Source organism: Kazachstania africana, chromosome 5 (assembly GCF_000304475.1).
Source record: "Kazachstania africana CBS 2517 chromosome 5, complete genome".
In the NCBI taxonomy this organism is placed as follows: domain Eukaryota; kingdom Fungi; phylum Ascomycota; class Saccharomycetes; order Saccharomycetales; family Saccharomycetaceae; genus Kazachstania; species Kazachstania africana.
Window position 1 is genome coordinate 683,944 of NC_018944.1, and position 23,600 is coordinate 707,543.

The 23,600-nt window shown below is 39.3% G+C and overlaps 5 protein-coding genes across 5 annotated transcripts; all 5 read right to left on the reverse strand.

Annotated features, from left to right (window-relative positions):
- Positions 1-99: 99 nt before the first annotated feature.
- Positions 100-4,749, reverse strand: KAFR0E03440 (pleiotropic drug resistance family ABC transporter; the record flags this gene model as incomplete). The annotated part of the gene is made up of 1 exon (XM_003957582.1): positions 100-4,749. One exon carries the CDS (start codon positions 4,747-4,749, stop codon positions 100-102), a length of 4,650 nt encoding a protein of 1,549 aa, XP_003957631.1.
- Positions 4,750-5,627: 878 nt separating this feature from the next.
- KAFR0E03450 (pleiotropic drug resistance family ABC transporter) lies at positions 5,628-10,289 on the reverse strand (the record flags this gene model as incomplete). The annotated part of the gene is made up of 1 exon (XM_003957583.1): positions 5,628-10,289. The coding sequence occupies one exon, from the start codon at positions 10,287-10,289 to the stop codon at positions 5,628-5,630; it is 4,662 nt and encodes a 1,553-aa protein (XP_003957632.1).
- A 1,128-nt stretch (positions 10,290-11,417) lies between these two features.
- On the reverse strand, positions 11,418-16,058 carry KAFR0E03460 (pleiotropic drug resistance family ABC transporter; the record flags this gene model as incomplete). The annotated part of the gene is made up of 1 exon (XM_003957584.1): positions 11,418-16,058. One exon carries the CDS (start codon positions 16,056-16,058, stop codon positions 11,418-11,420), a length of 4,641 nt encoding a protein of 1,546 aa, XP_003957633.1.
- Positions 16,059-17,216: 1,158 nt separating this feature from the next.
- Positions 17,217-21,875, reverse strand: KAFR0E03480 (pleiotropic drug resistance family ABC transporter; the record flags this gene model as incomplete). Its single annotated transcript, XM_003957585.1, has 1 exon — positions 17,217-21,875. The coding sequence occupies one exon, from the start codon at positions 21,873-21,875 to the stop codon at positions 17,217-17,219; it is 4,659 nt and encodes a 1,552-aa protein (XP_003957634.1).
- An 812-nt stretch (positions 21,876-22,687) lies between these two features.
- MRP20 (mitochondrial 54S ribosomal protein uL23m) lies at positions 22,688-23,362 on the reverse strand (the record flags this gene model as incomplete). Its single annotated transcript, XM_003957586.1, has 1 exon — positions 22,688-23,362. One exon carries the CDS (start codon positions 23,360-23,362, stop codon positions 22,688-22,690), a length of 675 nt encoding a protein of 224 aa, XP_003957635.1.
- Positions 23,363-23,600: the final 238 nt, after the last annotated feature.

The window sequence follows — 23,600 nt, forward strand, 5'->3', positions numbered from 1 at the left end:
AAACGTTTGTAATTATATAGTTTTAAGAATATCAATAGGTACTGTTTGAATGCCATATTTCCAGACAATAATGAAAAAGGATTATAGTTGATGTACAATTTAGTTTTTAGCCCCCCCAGAGATTTTCCCCGTCTTTTTGGGAACTCTAGCCAGCCAATAGAGGAAAAAACCTGCCACATAGTTAAAAATTATGTAACATAAGAATATGCCATAGTTCCTCCATCTTCTGTAATATGCTGATCCCACTTGTGATAAATAACTATTCGTTTTGGAATAGCTGCAAAAATTACACTGAGTCGTCGAATTTGGGTCTGCCAGGTAACCCGTCCCCGTATATGAAATGTACGCTTCCATGTATTCTCCACAAGTTTCGCCTGATGGCGGAGAAAATTGTACTAATTCATACGTAGCACACTCTATATCAACATTAGCGACACCAGTTGATAGAAATGCGTCAATAAAATAAGTTAGAGGCGACACCCTATACATGAAAATCCAAAATCCTGGCATTTGACTGGATTGGACCATTACACCACAGAATGAAAGAGCCATAGAAAACATCAAACTTGCTAGATGGGCTGCGTTGTCAGCTACTTCTAGGAAAGAAATTGTAAGTAAAGCCAAGGATCCTATGTACACATAGTAAGCACAGCTTAACAACCAAAATAATGCTCCTCTTTCGTGTAATTGATTTGCTTGAGATGCATTATTATAGAATCCGACAGAATAATAATAGATACAATAGGAAATCGTGCCAGCTAGTATATTCCATGGTACTTCTACGACAATTTGTGCACAGAAAAATGAGACCCAAGAGAACGTTCTTGAAGGTCTTTCTCTTGCTTCATACAAATCTCTCTGCTGAACAAACGAAGGAAGATATTGTTGTATCAGTGGATTGAGAATAACAGTGTACATGAACATTGATAGCATCTGATTTTGTAACCCTTGTAATGAACGATCTGCTTTGAAAAATGTGAAACCAATGAAAAGCTGATTAAAAATAGTCAGTAAAAATTTTGACCACAAATAATCTGGAGTCCTCCAGTATTGCTGGAATAAGCGGAGAGAAACTAATTTAAATTGGTATGGGATTTTTGTGCCGAACTCTTTCTTTTGCTCCGAGTCAGCTTCTGTAGTTTTTAGAGGTAGCTCTTTTTCCATATGATCCAGCTCTTCCTGAACGGATCTATACTCGTCAGATTCTCTCCAGACCTTGTAATAATCTTGCTTGGCATGTGATCCTGGTGCTGCTCCAACAACCTCTAACATCCATTCAGCTGGATTGGCATCCGGTGGACATGCTTGTGCTCCATGCTTTTCGAAGTACTCAATCATTGTCTTACAGCCCTTACCTAGATCTCCAAAATAAACAGTCTTACCACCTTTCTGCAAAAATAACAGACGGTCAAATTCTTGCATCAAAATAGCAGAAGGTTGGTGGATAGTACAAAGAATGGCCTGACCATGGTTGGCTAGTTTTCTCATCAATTGGCATGTAGACCATGCTGTTTGTGAATCCAAACCAGATGTCGGTTCATCTAGGAAAACTAGCAGTTTTGGCTTAGCAGCAAGTTCAACACCAATAGTCAATCTCTTTCTCTGTTCGACATTCAAACCCTCTCCCGGAATACCAACAACTGCGTCTGCATACGTCTCCATTTCCAGAATCTTGATAACTTCTTCAACGTAATGGTCCTTTTCCTCTTTTGTCACAGACGCTGGTTGACGTAAATAAGCCGAAAACCTTAATGACTCTCTAACAGTAGCAGTCTTCAAATGTAAATCCTGTTGCTGGCAGTAACCAATGGACCTGGGGAACGACTCGTCACGTAGACGTCCATCCACAAAAATATTACCAGTAATCACACCCATTGTGACTCTCTCGGCAAGACAATCTAACAATGTAGTCTTACCAGCACCAGATGCACCCATTAAGGCGGTTAACGTGCCGGGCTTGACCCAACCGTCAACTTTATTCAAAATACGTCTCGTTTCAGTTTTTATTTTAATGTCATAACAAAGATCTCTCCAATGGAAAATTGATTCAGACTTTGCAAGGTTGATGTAATCTTCAGAAACAGTCGTTGGGTCCTTGGCCAGAGTAGAATTAATGGAGGATGGATTACTGGACGCGGCTTTATTGCCTTGATGCGCATAAGATGGAGAGGTACTCACATCTGTGTCTCTAACCATAGAACTGTCAGTCGTGTAAGTATTTGCAGATCCTGTCTTTTCGACATCATACTTTTCTTCCTCTCTCTCATTTTTATCGCTGATTTGACCTTGCCTCTTCATTCTTCTTACAACAGCCTTAGGAAAGACCAACATTTCACCTTTCTGCTTAGCACCTTCATTAAGTTCGCATAGAATCAAGTATAGAATAAGAAAGAATATTATGTACGCCATACCGATACCAAACCCCCTCCATTTATGGATATGCTCGTACTGAAAGCTCTCATTTATGTAGTCGTCTCCTAGAACACTGTCATAGCCAGCTCTGGCGCCTACAACACTGCATACTCTTTCAGTCCCTGATATATTTTGATAAGCAGGACCGCTTGGAACAAAGGAACTACAAGGGAACCATCTGTCATGGAATTCATTGACCATTAACGATTCAAATAAATAAGCGAGAGGATTAATATACCATATCCACCTTGACCATCCGAGCATTTTTGTCCTTGGAATAACAAATCCGGTATACATACCTAATGCCAACAGTAACAGTGATGCTGGAACCATAGCCTCCTGAAGAGTCTTAGTCAAAGCACCAATGCATCTATTAAGATGGGACATCGCAAAAACCGCAACGATACTTATTAAGAAGTAAAAGAAGAAACTACCAGCAGTACGACGAAAATTAACAAGAAAGTAAAACACTATATTGAACATTATTGCAGTTGCGATTTTAGGAGGGATTTCAGAAATAATTGAAGCAAAAGCATCGGCACTTGGATGGTATAATGCATATGTCCTGTGCTTTTCTGTAATTGGCCTAGCTTCGTATAATTTAAAAATTTCTAATAAGGCTGAGAAGGCATTAAATAGAACGGCAAAGAACATAGCTGCCCCGCGATAGTAGAATGTTGCTGTGGTAGTGTGGAGCATAACTTTATAGAACATTGATCCCAAAATAAAGGCAATCCCAGAATTACCAAAGACTTGGAATAAAGTAATACTGGGATTATTCTTCATTCTCCAAATATTTCTTGTTAGGAGATATTTGATTTGCATTCCATAGTTGACTACATAAGGGGAAGTAGACCTTAATTTATTTGACTGCTTTGCAATATGTGATTCTTTCATGGCCTCTTTATTTTTAACATTATCTTTATTTAACACAGTGTTAATCTCATCCTTTAATTCTTCATATATCTGGGATTGCATCCAGTAATCATTCATTTCTTTGGGGGTCTGTGGGACATTCTTACCTTGGTTTACAAAATCTTGATTTACAATTCTTTCTGCTGGACTCGTTATAGAAGTCAAGAAATCGGCAGTAGTTTGACGAGGTGGACAGGTATATCCCATATCAAGGAAATATTGTTTAGCTTTTTGTGTAGAACCATAAAATATTTGATATCCCTCGTATAAAACACATACTTTATCGAATAAATCGTACGCATCTTGCGAGCATTGGTAGATAGCCACAGTAGCCGTCCTATTAGCAATTTCAGCTTGCGTCTTTAAAGCACGTACAAATTCCAGGGCTGTGGCAGAATCTAAACCTCTTGTAGCATTATCCCAACATTGGAATTTAGCCCCACAGATCCATACTTCGGCAATTGATACTCTTTTTCTTTCACCACCAGATACACCTCTGACATATTCATCACCCACCTTGGTATCTCTTGTGTGTAATAAACCGTAAGTTGCCATTGCGACGTCTGCCAAATGGTTAGCGAACGCTTCCCTCGTCACACCTTTTATCCGGTTTTCTGGGGTTTTTAATTTGGCTACTGTAACCAGAGTTTGATAAACAGTCAAATGTGGTAAATGTACATCTGACTCTGCTTGATAAACAACTTCACCTCGATAATATTTCTTCAATTCCTTTGGTATGATACCATTATATGATATAGTTGAATCTTTTGCAATGTTAAAACCGTGAGTATTTGAAGAGATTGATTTCAAGAGGGTAGTACATCCAGATCCAGGTCTGCCGAGTACTACCAAAAGTTCTCCTGGATTCAAACAACCATCCATAGGTTTTAAAATCTGAAAAATTTCGGATTCTTTAGTTGGTCTGCAAAGACGAAGGAGACTTCCAAGCAATTTGAGAGGTAAATTAGCGAAAGTAGACTGATATGCAACATCGGCAGAATCACCAGACGCCGCTAAATTCTGCCAAACACAACCCAACGAATAAGGTTTGTAATACTCAGGCTCTGAGGTGGCTATGTTTGCCATATTCTTTACCCAAGCTTTACTTGAGAAATCGTCACTGTTGGGATCTAGCTTTGAGTTATAATTCTCTGGCTCTTCATTGTCGTTGATTGGATTTATTCCCTCGGTAGGAATAAAGGATAAACCTGTGCTTACTGCAGTAGCATTACTCGTAATACGAGATAAATTTGTATTTGAACTTACAAAACTGTTTTGTGTTAGAGTTCTTGCAAGATTTCTAATTTGGTCTTCTGCATTTACATCAAAACCTAAGTATGGATGGGAGTCTGACTGAGCAATAGAATCAGTAGAATTTCCCGATATCGTGGATGCTGAATCGGAAACGCTTCTTTCATACATTTTGTGATGCTATATTAGAGATATGACTAATGTACTTCAAACTCTATCCTTTGTTTGAAATTCAACATATGCTCATATATATATCTAAGTTGAGGTGGCAATCCCCCTGCTCGAGAAGACACAGCCAAAAGCAAACAAACAGATACTGTCATCGACTAAATTCGTGCTAGATTGGGCGTAAAACCTACTCCAGTGGCCTTTAGAACACCCTTATAATCCTAAAGATTATCGCTACGAGCTGAGGGGACAAATGTAAGCCACTAAGAAGTTTTACAGAATTACCTGAACATGGTTAGTTTATTTTAGTTTTCGCATTAAAATATAATGACGCTTACGCCATTCCTACAACGACCCATAAATCTAGTATGGCGCAAAAAGAGTCACAATGATCCTATAGATCTCTATAATGACGTTTAGATAGCAGCTGTAGGGGGTTGCAGTATTTTTTCAAAAATTTTGGAGCAGAACTGAAAGCCATCCCGTGGAATCGCTATCTTGTACGAATATAGCAGACCGAAGATATATCCAAATAATTTTGGATAAAAAAGTGGATCCTGTCATCAAGGCACATGTATATATCCCTATAGACCTCCCAACTTTTTTTCACCCTCACGGTTTGGAAATTCCGAGGGTTGTATGCCTTTAGAAGTTCATATGAACTTATTCGGAATCCTTGTTCTACCGGAGTTATTCCTCGGTGGCGGGCTGATAGCGCCGCATATGAAAGAGAAAATATGCTTCCGCAAATATTGCAATAGCGCATTTGCTTTATTACGCTGACAATGTTTAAACGATCAAGATTGGAAAGTTTTGAAGCTAATAGTATTGTAATTTTTTGATAACAAAAATGATATTAAATACTAACTGTATTATATAGATTATTTTTTCGAAACCTGCGATATCTGGCCAGTTCTCTTTGGAACTCTAGCGAGCCAATATGCGAAGATGGCGAAAGCATAATTAAATACAATGAAACATATAAAGATACCATAGTTTCTCCATCTTCTACCATACGAAGAGCCAACTAGTTTCAAATAGTCATTAGTCCTAGAATACTCGCAAAACTGACACTCAGTCGTCGCGTTTGTGTCAGCCAGGTAACCTGTTCCTGCAAGAAGTAGATATGGTTCCATATACTGTCCACATGTCATGCCGGAAGGGGGCGTAAATACCACATATTCATAAGAGGCACATCTTACGTCGACATTTGCAACACCTACGGACAGCAAAGCATCAATCAAGTATGTAACGGGTGATACTCTGTACATGAAAATCCAAAATCTTGGAAGGTAAGATTTTTGTACCATAACACCACAGAAAGACAATGCCATGGCAAATAGCAATATAGATAAATGAGCAGCATTATCTGCAATTTCCAAGAAGGAAATGCAACCGATAGCCATAGATCCAATGTAAGTGTAGAACGCAGTTGTGATTAACCAAAATAATGCCCCTCTTTCATGTAATTGGTTTGCCTCAGACGCGTTAATATAGAATCCAATTTCATAATAGTAGATTATAAATGCCAATGTCCCAGCTAGGATATTCCATGGAATCTCGACTACTATTTGAGCACAAAAGAATGCTTTCCATGAAAATGTTCTTGATGGACGTTCTCTTGCTTCATACAAATCTCTTTGAGAAACGTAGGTAGGTAAATATTGCTGAATCATTGGTAGCAATATGACAGTATACATGAAAACCGAAAGCATTTGGTTTTGCAAGCCTTGCAGAGAATGATCTGCCTTAAAAAAGGTAAACCCAATAAACAATTGGTTAAGGACAGTTAGAATAAATTTAGACCACAAATATTCAGGAGATCTCCAGTACTGTTCAAATAAACGAATGGAGACCAAAATAAACTGATGGAAAATATTGGTTGCGAATTCCTTCTTTTCCTCAGACTCGGCCTCTTTTGTCTTTAGAGGTAATTCTTTCTCCATACGATCTAATTCCCTATGAACCGCTTTATATTCTTCAGAATTGATCCAAACATCATAGTAGTCCTGTAATGCGTGAGATCCCGGTGCTGCACCAATCACCTCTAACATCCATTCAGCTGGATTAGCATCCGGTGGACATGCTTGTGCTCCATGCTTTTCGAAGTACTCAATCATTGTCTTACAGCCCTTACCTAAATCTCCAAAATAAACAGTCTTACCACCTTTCTGCAAAAATAACAGACGGTCAAATTCTTGCATCAAAATAGCAGAAGGTTGGTGGATAGTACAAAGAATGGCCTGACCATGGTTGGCTAGTTTTCTCATCAATTGGCATGTAGCCCATGCTGTTTGTGAATCCAAACCAGATGTCGGTTCATCTAGGAAAACTAGCAGTTTTGGCTTAGCAGCAAGTTCAACACCAATAGTCAATCTCTTTCTCTGCTCGACATTCAAACCCTCTCCCGGAACACCAACAACTGCATCTGCATACGTCTCCATTTCCAGAATCTTGATAACTTGTTCGACGTAATGGTCCTTTTCCTCTTTTGTCACAGACGCTGGTTGACGTAAATAAGCCGAAAACCTTAATGACTCTCTAACAGTAGCAGTCTTCAAATGTAAATCCTGTTGCTGGCAGTAACCAATGGACCTGGGGAACGACTCGTCACGTAGACGTCCATCCACAAAAATATTACCAGTAATCACACCCATTGTGACTCTCTCGGCAAGACAATCTAACAATGTGGTCTTACCAGCACCAGAGGCACCCATTAAGGCGGTTAACGTGCCGGGCTTAACCCAACCATCCACGTTGTTTAGCAGACGTCTTGTTTCACTCTTAATCTGTACGTCATAACAAAGATCTCTCCAGTGAAAAATAGCTTCAGACTTCGAAATTCCAACGTTGTCCTCATCATTTGCAATTTCTCCCGAGAATGAATTGGAGGAACTTAAAGTTTCATTATATTTTGTATTCTCAGAGGAATGTTCAAATAGTGATTCACTTAAAACCTTGGTATTTGAAAGGGTTGATTCATTAGAATATGCCAATTGCTCTTCATCATTGTGCTTATTGTTGCTATTTCTATCATTAATTTGACCCTTATGTCTCAAACGCCTAACGACTTTGTGTGGCATAATAAGCATCTCACCTTTTTGCTTAGCACCTTCATTATATTCACATAAAATCAAGTACACTATCAAGAAAAAGACAATGTAACCAATCCCAATACCAAACCCTCTCCATTTATGCTTATGTTGATAGTTGTAGCTTCCGCTCAAATAATCGTCACCTAGAACTTTTGTATAGCCAGGAATGGCACCCACTACTGCACATACTCTTTCGGTACCTGTAGCATTTACGTATGAGGGTCCTCTTGGAATAAAAGTGCTACATGGGTACCATACGCCGTGAAATTCGTTCACCATCAAGGATTCAAATAAATAAGATAATGGATTAATATACCAGATCCACTTGGACCAGCGTAGCATCTTCGTTTCTGGAATCACAAAACCAATATACATGGACATAGCAAGTAATAATATTGAGGCTGGGACCATAGCTTCTTGAAGGGTCTTCGTCATTGAGCCTACACAACGGAATATATGTGACATGACAAAGACAGACACTATACTAACCAGAAAATAGAAGAAGAAGACGCCACCGTTCCGACGAAAATCAACCAAGAAATAAAAAACAATATTAAACATTATTGCAGTTGCTAGTTTAGGAGGTATTTCAGAAATGACAGATGCAAATGCATCGGCACTAGGATGGTATAAGGCATATGTTCTGTGCTTTTCTGTAATTGGTCTAGCTTCGTATAACTTGAAAATTTCCAGTAGCGATTGAAATGAATTAAACAAAATAGCAAAAAACATAGCTGCACCACGATAATAGAACGTGTCAGTTGACGTATGTAGCATGACCTTATAGAACATTGATCCCAAGATGAAAGCCATCGCAGAATTACCAAATACTTGAAACATAGTCACACTTGGACTATTTACCATTCTCCAGACATTTCTTATTAACAAATATTTTATCTGCATTCCATAGTTTACAACATATGGTGAACCCTTCCTTAATCTTTTCGATTGTTCAGCTATATGTGCCTCCATTATTTCCTCCTTAAATTCTACGTTACTTTCATGTAAGGCGAGGTCAACATCACCCATTAAATATTTGTATTCTTGGGCTGACATCCAGTAATCATTCATTTCTTTGGGGGTCTGTGGGACATTCTTACCTTGGTTTACAAAATCTTGATTTACAATTCTTTCTGCTGGACTCGTTATCGAAGTCAAGAAATCAGCAGTAGTTTGACGAGCCGGGCAGACGTACCCCATATCGATGAAATATTGTTTGGCTCTCTTTGCAGAACCAAAATAAATTTGATAGCCCTCGTACAAGACACATACTTTATCAAACAAATCGTATGCATCTTGGGAACATTGGTAAATGGCCACTGTAGCTGCTGTGTTGGCAATTTCAGCTTGTGTCTTTAAAGCACGTACAAATTCTAATGCAGTAGCGGCGTCTAAACCTCTCGTGGCATTATCCCAACATTGAAATTTTGACCCACAGATCCACACTTCAGCAATTGAGACTCTTTTTCTTTCACCACCAGAGACACCCCTTACATATTCATTCCCTACTTTTGTATTTCTTGTTTGCAATAAACCGTAAGTTGCCATTGCTACATCTGTGAGGTGATTTGCAAATTCTTCTCTACCTGTACCTTCAAATCTATTCTGAGGGGTTTTTAATCTTGAGACAGTCACTAGTGTCTGATACACAGTTAAATGTGGAAGATGAATATCAGACTCTGCCTGATAGACAACGTCACCTCTATAATGTTTTTTAATCTCCTTTGGTGTTAGCCCACTGTAAGATATTGACGTATCCTTAGATATCTTAAAACCGTGTGTATTGGAAGATATGGATTTTAATAAGGTAGTGCAACCAGAACCTGGTCTCCCAAGGACAACTAACAGCTCCCCAGGCTTAATACAACCGTCCATACGTTTCAGAATCTGAAATGTATCAGACTCCCTAGTCTTGCGACAACGACGGTAAAGCTTGCCAAGTAGCTTTACCGGTAAATTTGCGACTGTCGATTGATACGAAACGTCAGCAGAATCACCTGAAGCAGTCAAATTTTTCCATGCACATCCAATAGAATATGGTTTATAGTAGTCAGGATTCATATGTGAAAGGTTCGCTAGATTTTTTACCCATGCTCTACTACTGAATTTATCATTTTGAGGATCCAGTGCCGGATCGTAATCTTGTGAATTAGGATCAGTGACAATTGGGTTGATTCCACGTCGCTGAGATCCTATAGTAAACACTGAATGTGTATCAGAAGCATCAGACTCCACATCCAATGGACTTTGCTTAGCGGATGCTGCATTGGCTATACTAGCTTGTGTAAAGGTTTCTGCTAATTTTTTGATTTGTTCCTGCGTTTTTTCATCGAAACCCATGTAACGTTCTGCTTCGTTTTGAGTCTCGGACGGACTAGAACTTTGATGACTATCTACAGATGAAGTGTCACCAGAATTATTGAATTCCATACTAATTGGAATTGACATTACTATTTGAAAACTTAGGATTATTTAATCATTTCTATGGGAAATGTGACAAGAAATAAGATATACTTTTCAATCTAATATAGTGCACGGAGACCTGGTATTTATAGAATGGCATGCATTTCCTTCTTCACATGAGATATTATCCATTCAGTACATCATCGAAACTTAAATGAAATAGTCTATGTACTCTAACTAAGGGCGAGTGTTATTCCTCTGTTTAACGCCTAAAACGTTCCTTATACTAAAACGTACAAACTTTGCGCCATTAACTATTATGACCAAGTTCCTACTCACTTATAGAACTAGTCCCACCCAGTTGAAAATAATCTCGAATGTTCTTAGTTCTCGATGATATATTATATATTTCCACTATAATCTCAGAGGAGAGATGAAGCTTGTTCTTAGCATCCCTGCAGCTCCTTCTCTACAACTCTGAGGGAGTTATTAATAAACTTTCTTACTTAGAGTTTAGAGCTTACGGACTTGTTCCCCTACTTCAACCCCCCCGCCCATCGGGCTCGTATTGTAATCGCATATAAGCATTTTATCTCCAGCGAGTTGTGCCAAGAAATAAATCGTTTCCTTTGATAGGTTCGCAAATCATATATAGTAACAGATAGCAACTGACCTGTCCCTAGTTTCACATTCGAAGTGCCACAGGCTTTTTTGTTCATATTTATGAAAATTTGCTTTTAGTATGTGTTTCTCTTAGAACATGTGCAAGTCAAACGTCGGTTCTATCAATACTAGCTCCGAACGGAGGAAATGGGAATGAGGACAGGCTTTTGTGGCGGCGGAAATAAGCATTTCGAAGGAGACCCCGGAAAAAAAAAAAAAAAGAATGCGCTACTTCGGCGTTAGCCAGCGGCTAAATTTCTCGTTTCTATCGAGTTTTCAGTCCGACGCTCCTTTGAAGCACGAATTGGGAAACAAAAACAAAAATGGCTCGAGGGGTGGATTAAACCATGCCGCCACACAAACTTTGGCAAATAAATGTGAACATAGGTCTGGGATAGGTGTCCTCGTAGCAAAATTTAGACAAGTGTAACTATTTTAATCATTCATTATTACTATTATTATCTACATAGTCTATTAAAAAACATATAGTCATTTACTTATTAACAATCATTATTTCTTCTGAGAAATCTTACCGCTATGCTTTGGAACTCTTGCTAACCAGTAGGCAAAAATGGAAAATACGTAATTGATAGCAATGTAACAAATGAAAATACCGTAATTTCTCCATCTTCTTGCGTAGGAAGAATCCACTCTTGCAAGAAAATCATTAGTCGTGGAATATTCACAGAAACTACATTCAGTAGTGGCATTAGCATCTGATAAATATCCTGTCCCTGCAGCTGCTATGTACAATGCCATGTATTCACCGCAAGTTTGCCCTGCAGGTGGCGAAAATTGTACATACTCATAATCAGCGCACTTCACATTCACATTAGCAACACCAGTTGATAAAAGACCATCAATAAAATATGTCAGTGGCGATACCCTATACATAAATATCCAAAATCTTGGCAATTCAGCCTTTGTAACCATAACACCACAGAAAGACATTGCCATGGTAAATAACAAACTAACCAAATGGGCAGCATTATCAGCAACTTCTAAGAATGAAATGGCAGCTAAAGCGAAAGATCCAATGTAAACGAAGTATGCACAGCTGAATAACCAAAACAATGCTCCTCTTTCATGTAATTGACCAGCTTCAGAAGCATTATTATAAAATCCGATTTCATAATAGAAAATCACGTAGGCTAAAGTACCCGTTAGGAAATTCCAGGGAACTTCAGCAAGTATTTGAGCACAGAAAAATGCTTTCCATGAAAATGTTCTTGAAGGCCTTTCTCTTGCTTCATATAAATCTCTCTGTTGAACAAATGTTGGTAAATACTGTTGGATCAGAGGGTTCATAACAACAGTGAACATAAACATAGCTAACATTTGGTTTTGTAAACCCTGCATTGTGTGATCAGCCTTAAAGAAAGTAAACCCAATAAATAGTTCATTTAAGCAAGTTAAACCAATCTTAGACCATAGGTATTCTGGGGATCTCCAGTATTGTTGAAACAAACGCTCAAGTACTAACCAAAGTTGGGGCAACAAGTTGACTGCAAACTCCTTCTTTTCCTCAGAATCGGCCTCTTTTGTCTTTAGAGGTAATTCTTTCTCCATACGATCTAATTCCCTATGGACCGCTTTATATTCTTCAGAATTGATCCAAACATCATAGTAGTCCTGTAATGCGTGAGATCCCGGTGCTGCACCAATTACCTCTAACATCCATTCAGCTGGATTGGCATCCGGTGGACATGCTTGTGCTCCATGCTTTTCGAAGTACTCAATCATTGTCTTACAGCCCTTACCTAGATCTCCAAAATAAACAGTCTGACCACCTTTCTGCAAAAATAACAGACGGTCAAATTCTTGCATCAAAATAGCAGAAGGTTGGTGGATAGTACAAAGAATGGCCTGACCATGGTTGGCTAGTTTTCTCATCAATTGGCATGTAGCCCATGCCGTTTGTGAATCCAAACCAGATGTCGGTTCATCTAGGAAAACTAGCAGTTTTGGCTTGGCTGCAAGTTCAACACCAATAGTCAATCTCTTTCTCTGCTCGACATTCAAACCCTCTCCCGGAACACCAACAACTGCGTCTGCATAAGTCTCCATTTCCAGAATCTTGATAACTTGTTCGACGTAATGGTCCTTTTCCTCTTTTGACACAGACGCTGGTTGACGTAAATAAGCCGAAAACCTTAATGACTCTCTAACAGTAGCAGTCTTCAAATGTAAATCCTGTTGCTGGCAGTAACCAATGGACCTGGGGAACGACTCGTCACGTAGACGTCCATCCACAAAAATATTACCAGTAATCACACCCATTGTGACTCTCTCGGCAAGACAATCTAACAATGTGGTCTTACCAGCACCAGATGCACCCATTAAGGCGGTTAACGTGCCGGGCTTAACCCAACCATCCACGTTGCTTAGCAGACGTCTTGTTTCACTCTTAATCTGTACATCATAACAAAGATCTCTCCAGTGAAAAATAGCTTCAGACTTCGAAATACCAACATCACCCACACCATCATCTTCAGCTGCGACGGGGCTTTCACTTTCATAGTTCTTTGAGTGTTTGGAAGAGATTGAGTGAACCTCAGTATCTCTTAATAACGTCGAATGAGATTGGCTCGAATCATTGTTAATGTTTTTTTCAATATCGAATGCCTGTAGGTCCTGATTTTCTTTTTTATTCTTATTCTTTTCTTTCTGCATTCTCTTTACAACGTTTTGTGGGAACACTAACATTTCACCCTTCTGCTTTGCACCTTCGTTGTACTCACATAAGATCAAGTATACAACAAAGAAAAAGACGGCATATGCAACACCGATACCGAAACCTCTCCATTTATGCTTGTGCTCATATTCGTAACTTTCTCTTATATAATCGTCACCAAGCACGCTACTATATCCAGCCCTTGCCCCGACAACACCACATACACGCTCGGTACCTGTGGCATTAGCATAAGGAGTCCCGCTCGGAATAAACAAGTTACAGTCGAACCATCTATCATGGAATTCATTGATCATTAGTGACTCGAACATGTATCCTAGTGGATTGATGTACCAAATCCACTTAGACCAGCCTAGCATTTTTGTCCTTGGGATAACGAAACCAGTAAACATAGACAGTGCTAATAACATAACAGATGCAGGCACCATAGCCTCCTGTAACGTCTTAGTTAGGGAACCGACGCAACGGAAAAGATGTGACATGACAAAGACAGCAGTTATACTAATCAAATAATAGAAAAAGAAAGTACCGCCATTACGACGGAAATTAACTAAGAAGTAGAAAATGATATTGAAGACAACTGACGTGATTAATTTTGGTGGAATCTCAGATACGATAGACGCAAAGGCATCTGCACTAGGGTGGTACAATGCATAAGTTTTGTGCTTCTCAGTTATCGGTCTAGCTTCATACAGTTTGAAAATTTCAATCAAAGAGGAAAAGGCATTAAATAAAACAGCTAAAAACATTGCAGCACCACGGAAATAGAAAGTGTTTGTTCCTGTAACTTTCATAACTTTGTAAAACATTGAACCTAAGATGAGAGCCATGCCTGAGTTACCCAAGACCTGAAATAATGTAATACTTGGACTGTTAATCATTCTCCAGAAGTTTCTAATCAGTAAATATTTTACTTGTAACCCATAACTCACAACATATGGAGATGTTGGTCTAGACTTCTTCGACTGCTTTGCAACGTGTGCAGCTTTAAGTGCTTCCTGGTTTTTCACATTATCTTCTCTCAACGATTCATCGATTTCTTGCATCAATTCCTTGTAGTTTGGTGACTCGATCCAGTAATCATTCATTTCTTTGGGGGTCTGTGGGACATTCTTACCTTGATTAATAAAGCTTTCATTTACAATTCTTTCTGCTGGACTCGTTATCGAAGTCAAGAAATCAGCAGTAGTTTGACGAGGTGGGCAGGTGTATCCCATGTCAAGGAAATACTGTTTGGCTCTCTTTGCAGAACCAAAATAAATTTGATAGCCCTCGTACAAGACACATACTTTATCAAACAAATCGTATGCATCTTGGGAACATTGGTAAATAGCAATAGAAGCACAATTATTTGCGATGGTTGCCTGTGTTTTCAAGGCACGTACAAATTCGAGGGCAGTGGCAGAATCTAATCCTCTTGTAGCATTATCCCAGCACTGGAATTTCGACCCACAAATCCACACTTCGGCAATTGAGACTCTTTTTCTTTCACCACCAGAAACACCTCTTACAAGATCATCACCGACCTTAGTATTTCTTGTATGTAATAAACCGTAAGTTGCCATTGCTACATCTGTGAGGTGCTTTGCAAATTCTTCTCTACCTGTACCTTCAAATCTATTCTGAGGAGTTTTTAACCTTGAGACAGTCACTAGTGTCTGATACACAGTTAAATGTGGAAGATGAATATCAGACTCTGCCTGGTAAACTACTTCACCTCTATAATGTCTTTTCAAATGCTTTGGTGTAATACCATCATAAGAAATGGTTGATTCATTTGATATTTTGAAACCATGAGTATTGGAAGAAATCGACTTTAATAAGGTAGTACATCCTGCACCAGGCCTACCTAGGACGACTAACAGCTCGCCAGCATTAAGGCAACCATCCATGGGCTTTAAAATTTGGAAAGTGTCAGATTCTTTTTTTGATCGACAAAGACGGACGAGTTTTCCCAATAATTTGAAAGGTATATTGCTTATTGTAGATTGATATGTCACATCGGCAGAATCACCAGAAGCAGCTAAATTTTTCCAAGTACAGCCCAATGAATACGGTCTGTAGTATTCTGGATCTTTAGTGGCTAAAGTAGCGATATTTTGAACCCAAGCTTTACTGTTGAATTGATCGTTCTCGGGATCAAGTCGAGGATCATACTCTTCGGTTCCTGGATTGGTGAAAACAGGATTTATTCCCGGTAATGTACTAACAGAAAAGACTGATCTTTGAGCTGTAGTCGCAGAAGAGTTAACGCGTGAAAGTTCGTTATTTTCGCCATTAAATTCACTAGTTGTGGCACTCCCTTGTGTCAAAGATCTTGCTAAATTTCTTATCTGTTCTTCAGCATTCTTGTCGAACCCCATGTAGGGACGCGACTCAGCATCAGCCAGATATGAACCAGAACTACTACTGTTAGACTGTGAATTTGAATCTGTTTTTTCAGTGTCTAATGCAGACATTTGTTATAGCTGAGAAAAACAAATGAAGGATATTCTAACTGTAGCCTTTCTGACGTAAAAAAGTGTTACAAGTTTTCTATTAGACGGCCTTAATAGAACGTCTTTTAGTTGTATAATACCACAGATATATTTATATAAATCCAAAGATCACATTTGTCAGGATGAAATAAAGTTATCTTGGGTCCAATTCTCAAATGATCAGATTCCATGGAAGCTAGTTCGATACCCAAATTGTTCATGGTTGTCGATTGAAGATAATCAGCAACTTGTTTATTACATTACCTCTCCTGAGAGGTGAGAGGAAGTCTCCATAAACAGCCCGTCCTGTATACTTGGTATCATTTCCTCGGAGTGCATAGAATTTAAAGTTTCGAGTATGACATGGCGAGTAACGCAATTTTTCAACTTATTTAATCCTCGTAGCCCTTCGGAGTTTTCTTACCTCGAAGTACCATGCGCCGTAAGGGTGGAATTATGTAGAAACTTAAGTAAGATTCGAATTCCATGGAAGAGCCTCTTTCTCAGTGACTGAATCGACTACCGAAGATAAGTGCTGCCTGAGATAAGCAACTTATATAGAGAGAGAGAGTCTTCACAGCCGTTGTAAGGGTTGTTTTCCCGTCGACATGGCTATTTTTTTAACAGCAGCTTATGCACAGTCTGGATATTCGCATGCCCTGCCGGCCCGTCCGGAAGTGAATGTGAGTAGGATTCCCCAACCAAAAAAAAAATCGTAAGATTCTAAAATATATAAATATATAATTTGCCTACGACTGTTAGATCTGGTGTTGAATTGGTAGCACCGTTCCACGGAATGGCCTAAACAGGGAGACAGCCATGGCGATTACCTAATAAGCCGTGGCTTGTAGAATCGTGGCTGTTTCTCCACGTGATTGCGTTGAGAACGTTCTCTAAACCAATAATCAACAAGTTTTCAAACAGTCTATTACTACAGTACTTGCTGCCAAGTGTGAGGTCGCAGAAAAATAGAGCTAGCTTATATAGGAAGGAAAAACACAAATAAGTGGGGGATTAGTTCACCATGAAACCTTACGGTTATCTGCAACTTTAAAATTGATCTAACAGACTTTTGATCAATGTAGTTTAAATTAACTGGCAAAAATCGATAAAAAGCCCCTCCACAATATGATTACACCTCTAATGCGTGAAGAAGCGCTCTTTCAATCTTCTGAAAATATTATGCTCAGATTTTGGGACTCTTGCTAACCAGTATAAAAATGTTCCTACGACATAATTAAAAACGATGAAACAGATGAAAATACCGAAATTTCTCCATCTCCTGTAATATGCCGAACCGACTGTCAGCAAATAATCGTTTGTCTTGGAGTATTTACAAAATTGGCATGTATCTGTCGCCATGGGGTCTGCTAGATAGCCTGTACCCCGGTATGTAATGTACTCCTGCATATAATCACCACATGTCATGTTATTTGGAGGAGTTAAACTAACATATTCATAATCTGCGCATTCTATTTCAACATTAGCAATACCCGTTGATAAACAAGCGTCAATAAAGTAGGTCAAGGGAGAAACCCTATACATGAATATCCAAAATCTTGGCATAGCTTTTGAGGGTACCATAACGCCGCAAAACGATAATGCCATTGTAAATAGTAGATTATCCAAATGTGCAGCGTTATCTTCAACTTGTAAAAACGATATTGCCATGATTGCCAGAGAACCGATGTAAACAAAATAGGCGGTTGTAAATAACCAAAACAGTGCACCTCTTTCATGTAGTTGACCTGCCTCTGATGCGTTGTTGTAGAATCCTACAGCATAGTAATAGAGGAAATATGATAGAGTACCGGCTAACATATTCCATGGAACTTCCACGACTATTTGTGCCAGGAAAAATGATACCCAAGAAAAGGTTCTCGATGGACGCTCTCTGGCTTCATACAAATCTCTTTGTTGCACGTAAGATGGCAAGTATTGTTGGATCAATGGTTGCAGTATAACAGAAAACATAAATATAGATAGCATTTGATTTTGCAAGCCTTGTAGAGAGTGATCTGCCTTAAAAAAAGTGAACCCAATAAAAAGTTGGCAAAGTATAGTTAATATGAATTTTGACCATAGATAATCCGGTGATCTCCAATATTGCTGAGCCAGACGAAGACAGACTAACTTGAACTGGAAGGGTATTGGCGTAGCAAAGTCTTTTTTCTCTTCCGAGTCCGCCGTTTTGGTTTTCAATGGTAATTCTTTCTCCAAACGATCTAATTCCCTATGGACCGCTTTATATTCTTCTGAATTCATCCAGACTTCATGATAATCCTGTAATGCGTGAGAGCCCGGTGCTGCACCAATTACCTCTAACATCCACTCAGCTGGATTGGCATCCGGTGGACATGCTTGTGCTCCATGCTTTTCGAAGTACTCAATCATTGTCTTACAGCCCTTACCTAGATCTCCAAAATAAACAGTCTTGCCACCCTTTTGTAAAAATAACAGACGGTCAAATTCTTGCATCAAAATAGCAGAAGGTTGATGGATAGTACAGAGAATGGCCTGACCATGGTTGGCGAGTTTTCTCATCAATTGACATGTAGACCATGCTGTTTGTGAATCCAAACCAGATGTCGGTTCATCTAGGAAAACTAGCAGTTTTGGCTTAGCAGCAAGTTCAACACCAATAGTCAATCTCTTTCCCTGTTCGACATTCAAACCCTCTCCCGGAACACCAACAACTGCGTCTGCATACGTCTCCATTTCCAGAATCTTGATAACTTGTTCGATGTAACGGTCCTTTTCCTCTTTTGTCACGGACGCTGGTTGACGTAAATAAGCCGAAAACCTTAATGACTCTCTAACAGTAGCAGTCTTCAAATGTAAATCCTGTTGCTGGCAGTAGCCAATGGACCTGGGGAACGACTCGTCACGTAGACGTCCATCCACAAAAATATTACCAGTAATCACACCCATTGTGACTCTCTCGGCAAGACAATCTAACAATGTAGTCTTACCAGCACCAGAGGCACCCATTAAGGCGGTTAACGTACCGGGCTTGACCCAACCATCTACGTTATTCAAAATACGTCTTGTTTCACTCTTAATCTGTACATCATAACAAAGATCTCTCCAATGGAAAATGGCCTCAGACTTGAATAAGCCTTCTTCGTTTTCCTTTTCGTTAGATGCATTCTTAGACTCCAACGAAAGTCTTTTACTATCCGCTCTATCGCTATCTTCAATAAGAGCCGAATCCTGGACAGAGCTACCGTCTTTTTCCTGATTGTTTTCCAAATCTTTGGTAGAGCCGTCTTTAGTAGTTTGTCTGACTGATTTATTTTGCTTGTGCATTCTACGAACAATATTCTGTGGGAATACCAATATTTCACCTTTCTGTTTAGCTCCTTGGTTGTATTCACAAAGAATCAGATACAATATGAAAAAGAATACAACGTAACCAAGACCAATCCCAAAACTTCTCCATTTGTGTTTGTGATCATAGTCATAGCTCATACTAAGATAATCATCTCCTAGGACAGAATCATACCCCGGTTTCGACCCCACTACCCCACAAACCCGCTGCGTACCTGTAACATTACTGTAATAGTCTCCAGAGGGGATATATTCTCCACATTCATACCATATACCATGAAATTCATTTATCATAAGGGCTTCAAACAAATAGGCTAGCGGATTGATGTACCATATCCACTTAGACCAGGCATGAATTTTAGTTTTGGGAATAACAAATCCAGCATACATTCCCAAAGCTAACAGCATTACAGAAGCGGGAACCATACCTTCCTGAAGAGTCTTTGTTAAGGAACCGACACAACGGAATATATGTGACATTGCGAAGACCGCTGTTACACTTATTAGGAAGTAGAAGAAAAAGGCACCTGCGTCACGACGAAAGTTCACCAAAAAATAAAGAATTATGTTGAAACAAATAGCGGTTACAATTTTGGGAGGAATTTCTGAGATAATTGATGCGAAAGCATCAGCACTAGGATGATAAAGGGCGTATGTTCTATGTTTCTCTGTTACTGGTCTAGCTTCGTATAGTTTGAAGATCTCCAGCAAAGAGGAAAATGCATTGAATAAAATAGCAAAAAACATTGCAGCACCACGATAATAAAATGTTTCTGTACCTACACCTCTTATTGCCTTGTAATACATTGAACCAATAATAAAAGCCATACCAGAATTACCAAGAACCTGGAAAAAAGTGATACTAGGACTATTTTTCATTCTCCAAACGTTTCTTATCAATAAGTATTTGATTTGCATGCCGTAATTCACAACATATGGAGAAGTTGGTCTAGATTTTTTAGATTGTTGCGCTATGTGTGCTGCTTTCACTGTGGAAGTATTCTGCGAGTTGTCCTCAAGTAGGGTAGCATCAATTTCAGTCATCAATTCCTTGTAATTTGAAGACTCCATCCAGTAATCATTCATTTCTTTGGGGGTTTGTGGAACAGTCTTACCTTGACTTATAAACTTTTCATTTACAACTCTTTCTGCTGGACTTGTGATAGAAGTTAGAAAGTCAGCAGTAGTTTGACGATCGGGACAGATGTATCCCATATCAACGAAGTATTGCTTGGCCCTTTGTGAAGAACCGAAATAGATTTGATATCCCTCATATAAGACACATACTTTATCAAACAAATCATATGCATCTTGGGAACATTGATAAATAGCAACTGTGGCTGCTGCGTTAGCTATTTCGGCTTGTGTCTTTAAAGCGCGTACAAACTCTAATGCAGTAGCGGCGTCTAAACCTCTCGTGGCATTATCCCAACATTGGAATTTAGATCCACAGACCCATACTTCAGCAATTGACACCCTTTTTCTTTCACCACCAGAGACACCTCTTACGAGATCATCACCGACCTTAGTATTTCTGGTATGTAATAAACCGTAAGTTGCCATTGCGACGTCTGTCATGTGCTTAGCAAATGTTTCTCTTGCAACACCCTTGAATCTATTTTGAGGGGTTTTTAACCTTGCAACAGTTAACAAAGTTTGTGAGACAGTTAGATGAGGTAAATGAATATCAGCTTCTGCGTTGTAAACTACCTCACCTCTATAATGTTTCTTCAACTCCTTTGGAGTAATTCCCTCGTAAGAAATAGTGGAGTCTTTTGAAATATTGAAACCATGAGTGTTGGATGATATTGACTTCAACAGTGTAGTACAGCCGGAACCTGGTCTACCAAGAACAACCAGTAGCTCGCCGGGCTTGATGCAGCCATCCATAGGTTTCAAAATCTTGAATGTATCAGACTCCTTCTTTGGAAGACAGAGACGAACCAATTGCGTTAGTAGCTTGAACGGCATATTACCAAATGTTGACTGGTAGGAAACATCAGAAGAATCCCCAGACGCAGATAAATTCTTCCAGGTGCAACCTAACGAATACGGTTTATAGTACTCAGGATCGGCGGTTGCTAAATTAGCGACGTTTTGAACCCACGCTTTACTTTCGAACATATCATTATCTGGATCAAGCCTAGGATCGTAGCCTACAGCATCAGTATCTTCAAAGTTTGGAGAAACAGGATCATTTTTTCCAAAAATAGAGTGTGTAGTTGCGCTAGTTAAAACGGTGGCTAAGTCGAGGTTGTCAGTGCCATTTTGTGCAGCTGAATAATTTGTACTAGCTCGAGTCAATGTTCTAGCTAGTTCTCTGATGCGTTCTTCTGCATTATTGTCAAACCCGACATAAGGATGCGACTCGCTATCATTGATAGTGGAAGCGACAGTATTGGAAATTGAAGATTCAAAGGAAGTTTTAGATTCAAAGGAAGTTTTAGATTCAGAAATCGAATTTGCCATAAGAAAATGCTTTCTTGAGTAATTTAAGAAGCCATGAGAAAAAATCTTCCAAGAAATTGATACCTCTGTTTATATAGCAATTAATCCTTTACTTTCAAGACCCCTCCTTTCTCATAGGCTAAACAACATTTTGATGCCTAACTAAGCAAAAGATGCCAAAAGAACGACCATCAGTATTCATAACTTATTAATATCAATCTTCTTATATTTTCTTCTTAAGTCCGCGGGTTATTCAAAAGTAATAAAGATCTATCAGCCGACCTTTTAGGGTAGCTCTCGAGACTTTATCGCATATCAACATGCCAAGACTCAATTCTGTCATGACAACGACGCATATGTGCATCCTAACAGCCGTCACGGCTCTTAACTTTGAAATATCAGTCACCCGTACTGAGGAAACAGCCGAACCGCTTCTTAAGGAGATCCCCATGATTTCCACTACCCCCCCCCCCCAACTCCCCCCGGAGTTTGTCCCGTCCTGTCAGCAAAGCGAGGCGTGCGACAATTTCCCGGGGGACGTCACAGGCAGAGCCAGTGCAGGCCTCTAGGCTGAGAAACAGAAGGAAATTCAGATTTTGAATCTCTCTGGTGCCAGAAGGGCGCGCTTGGCAACACTGCTGTGTTCCTCGGAACAATCTTCGATTCGTTCGTGATTTTACTAAAATTGATATATTCACTCATCAGGGGACGCTCACTCTTACTTATGTACATATTGTTTGGTAGTTGTTTATTTTTCGTGAATTTATGGATGGTCACATATTTACAAGTTGTTTCCGTGTCAGGAAAGTTAGTTTGCATCTTCAAGTATACTACTACTTGATCGTACGACATATGAACTTGTTGATATTCCGTAATTGTTCAAGGTGTGCAATAGTTCTTTGCGACTTATCTCTCTTGTTTTCTAATTCATTCTTTAAAAATCTGGGGATGAACGGTTGTGCCCCGAGACCATACTTCCCCAGGACACCGTCAAATGCCTTCATAGGCTTATTCACATCGGAGCCTACACTAATCTGAGTTTCTTCCCTGAATTTCTCAAGTTCCTCTACAAATTTACCATTCCATGTATCTAGTTCGCCTTCTTTCGGTTCTTCCGGCCAGATGAATGGTTGCTCCATGTCGATCGTCATCTTCTTGATCTGTGGGCCCCTAAATCTACCACTATTGGGGGTCAGTCTGTGATATTTAGCGTGTAACAACTGAGTAGTGACATTCAATGCGCGTAATCCGTAAAGATGAAATAAGTAATCCTTTAAATCTAGCTTATTAAACGATTTGGGCACAATAAACTTTGCTTGATAGGGTGAATGCTTGGCATTGGGTCGTAGTAATATCACTCTTGCCTTAGGGAAGAATAATTTAACACCTCCTCTTCTGAAATGCTCCACCAAATGATCCCCTTCTTCTTTGCCTTTGTTAATGCTCGCTCTCGTCAATTCAAGAATCTTGCTCGAGAAATTTGTGACGTGAGACCCAACTCTCGGCATTGTGTATCCAGTATACTCAACAAAAGAGATCACGATGATCTTTCTCAATCAAGACTATTAAATCCAACTATCTTGAAGACATTCAAACCTCTTCCATTAAAATTCCTCTATTTTTATGAATCTGATATATCATTTCAGACGTGTGTCACTTCACACGAATGATTTTGGATTTGAAAAAAAGCGTGAACCTGGAAATCGTAGAAACAGCAAGTTATTCTACATACACGACGATTGTGAT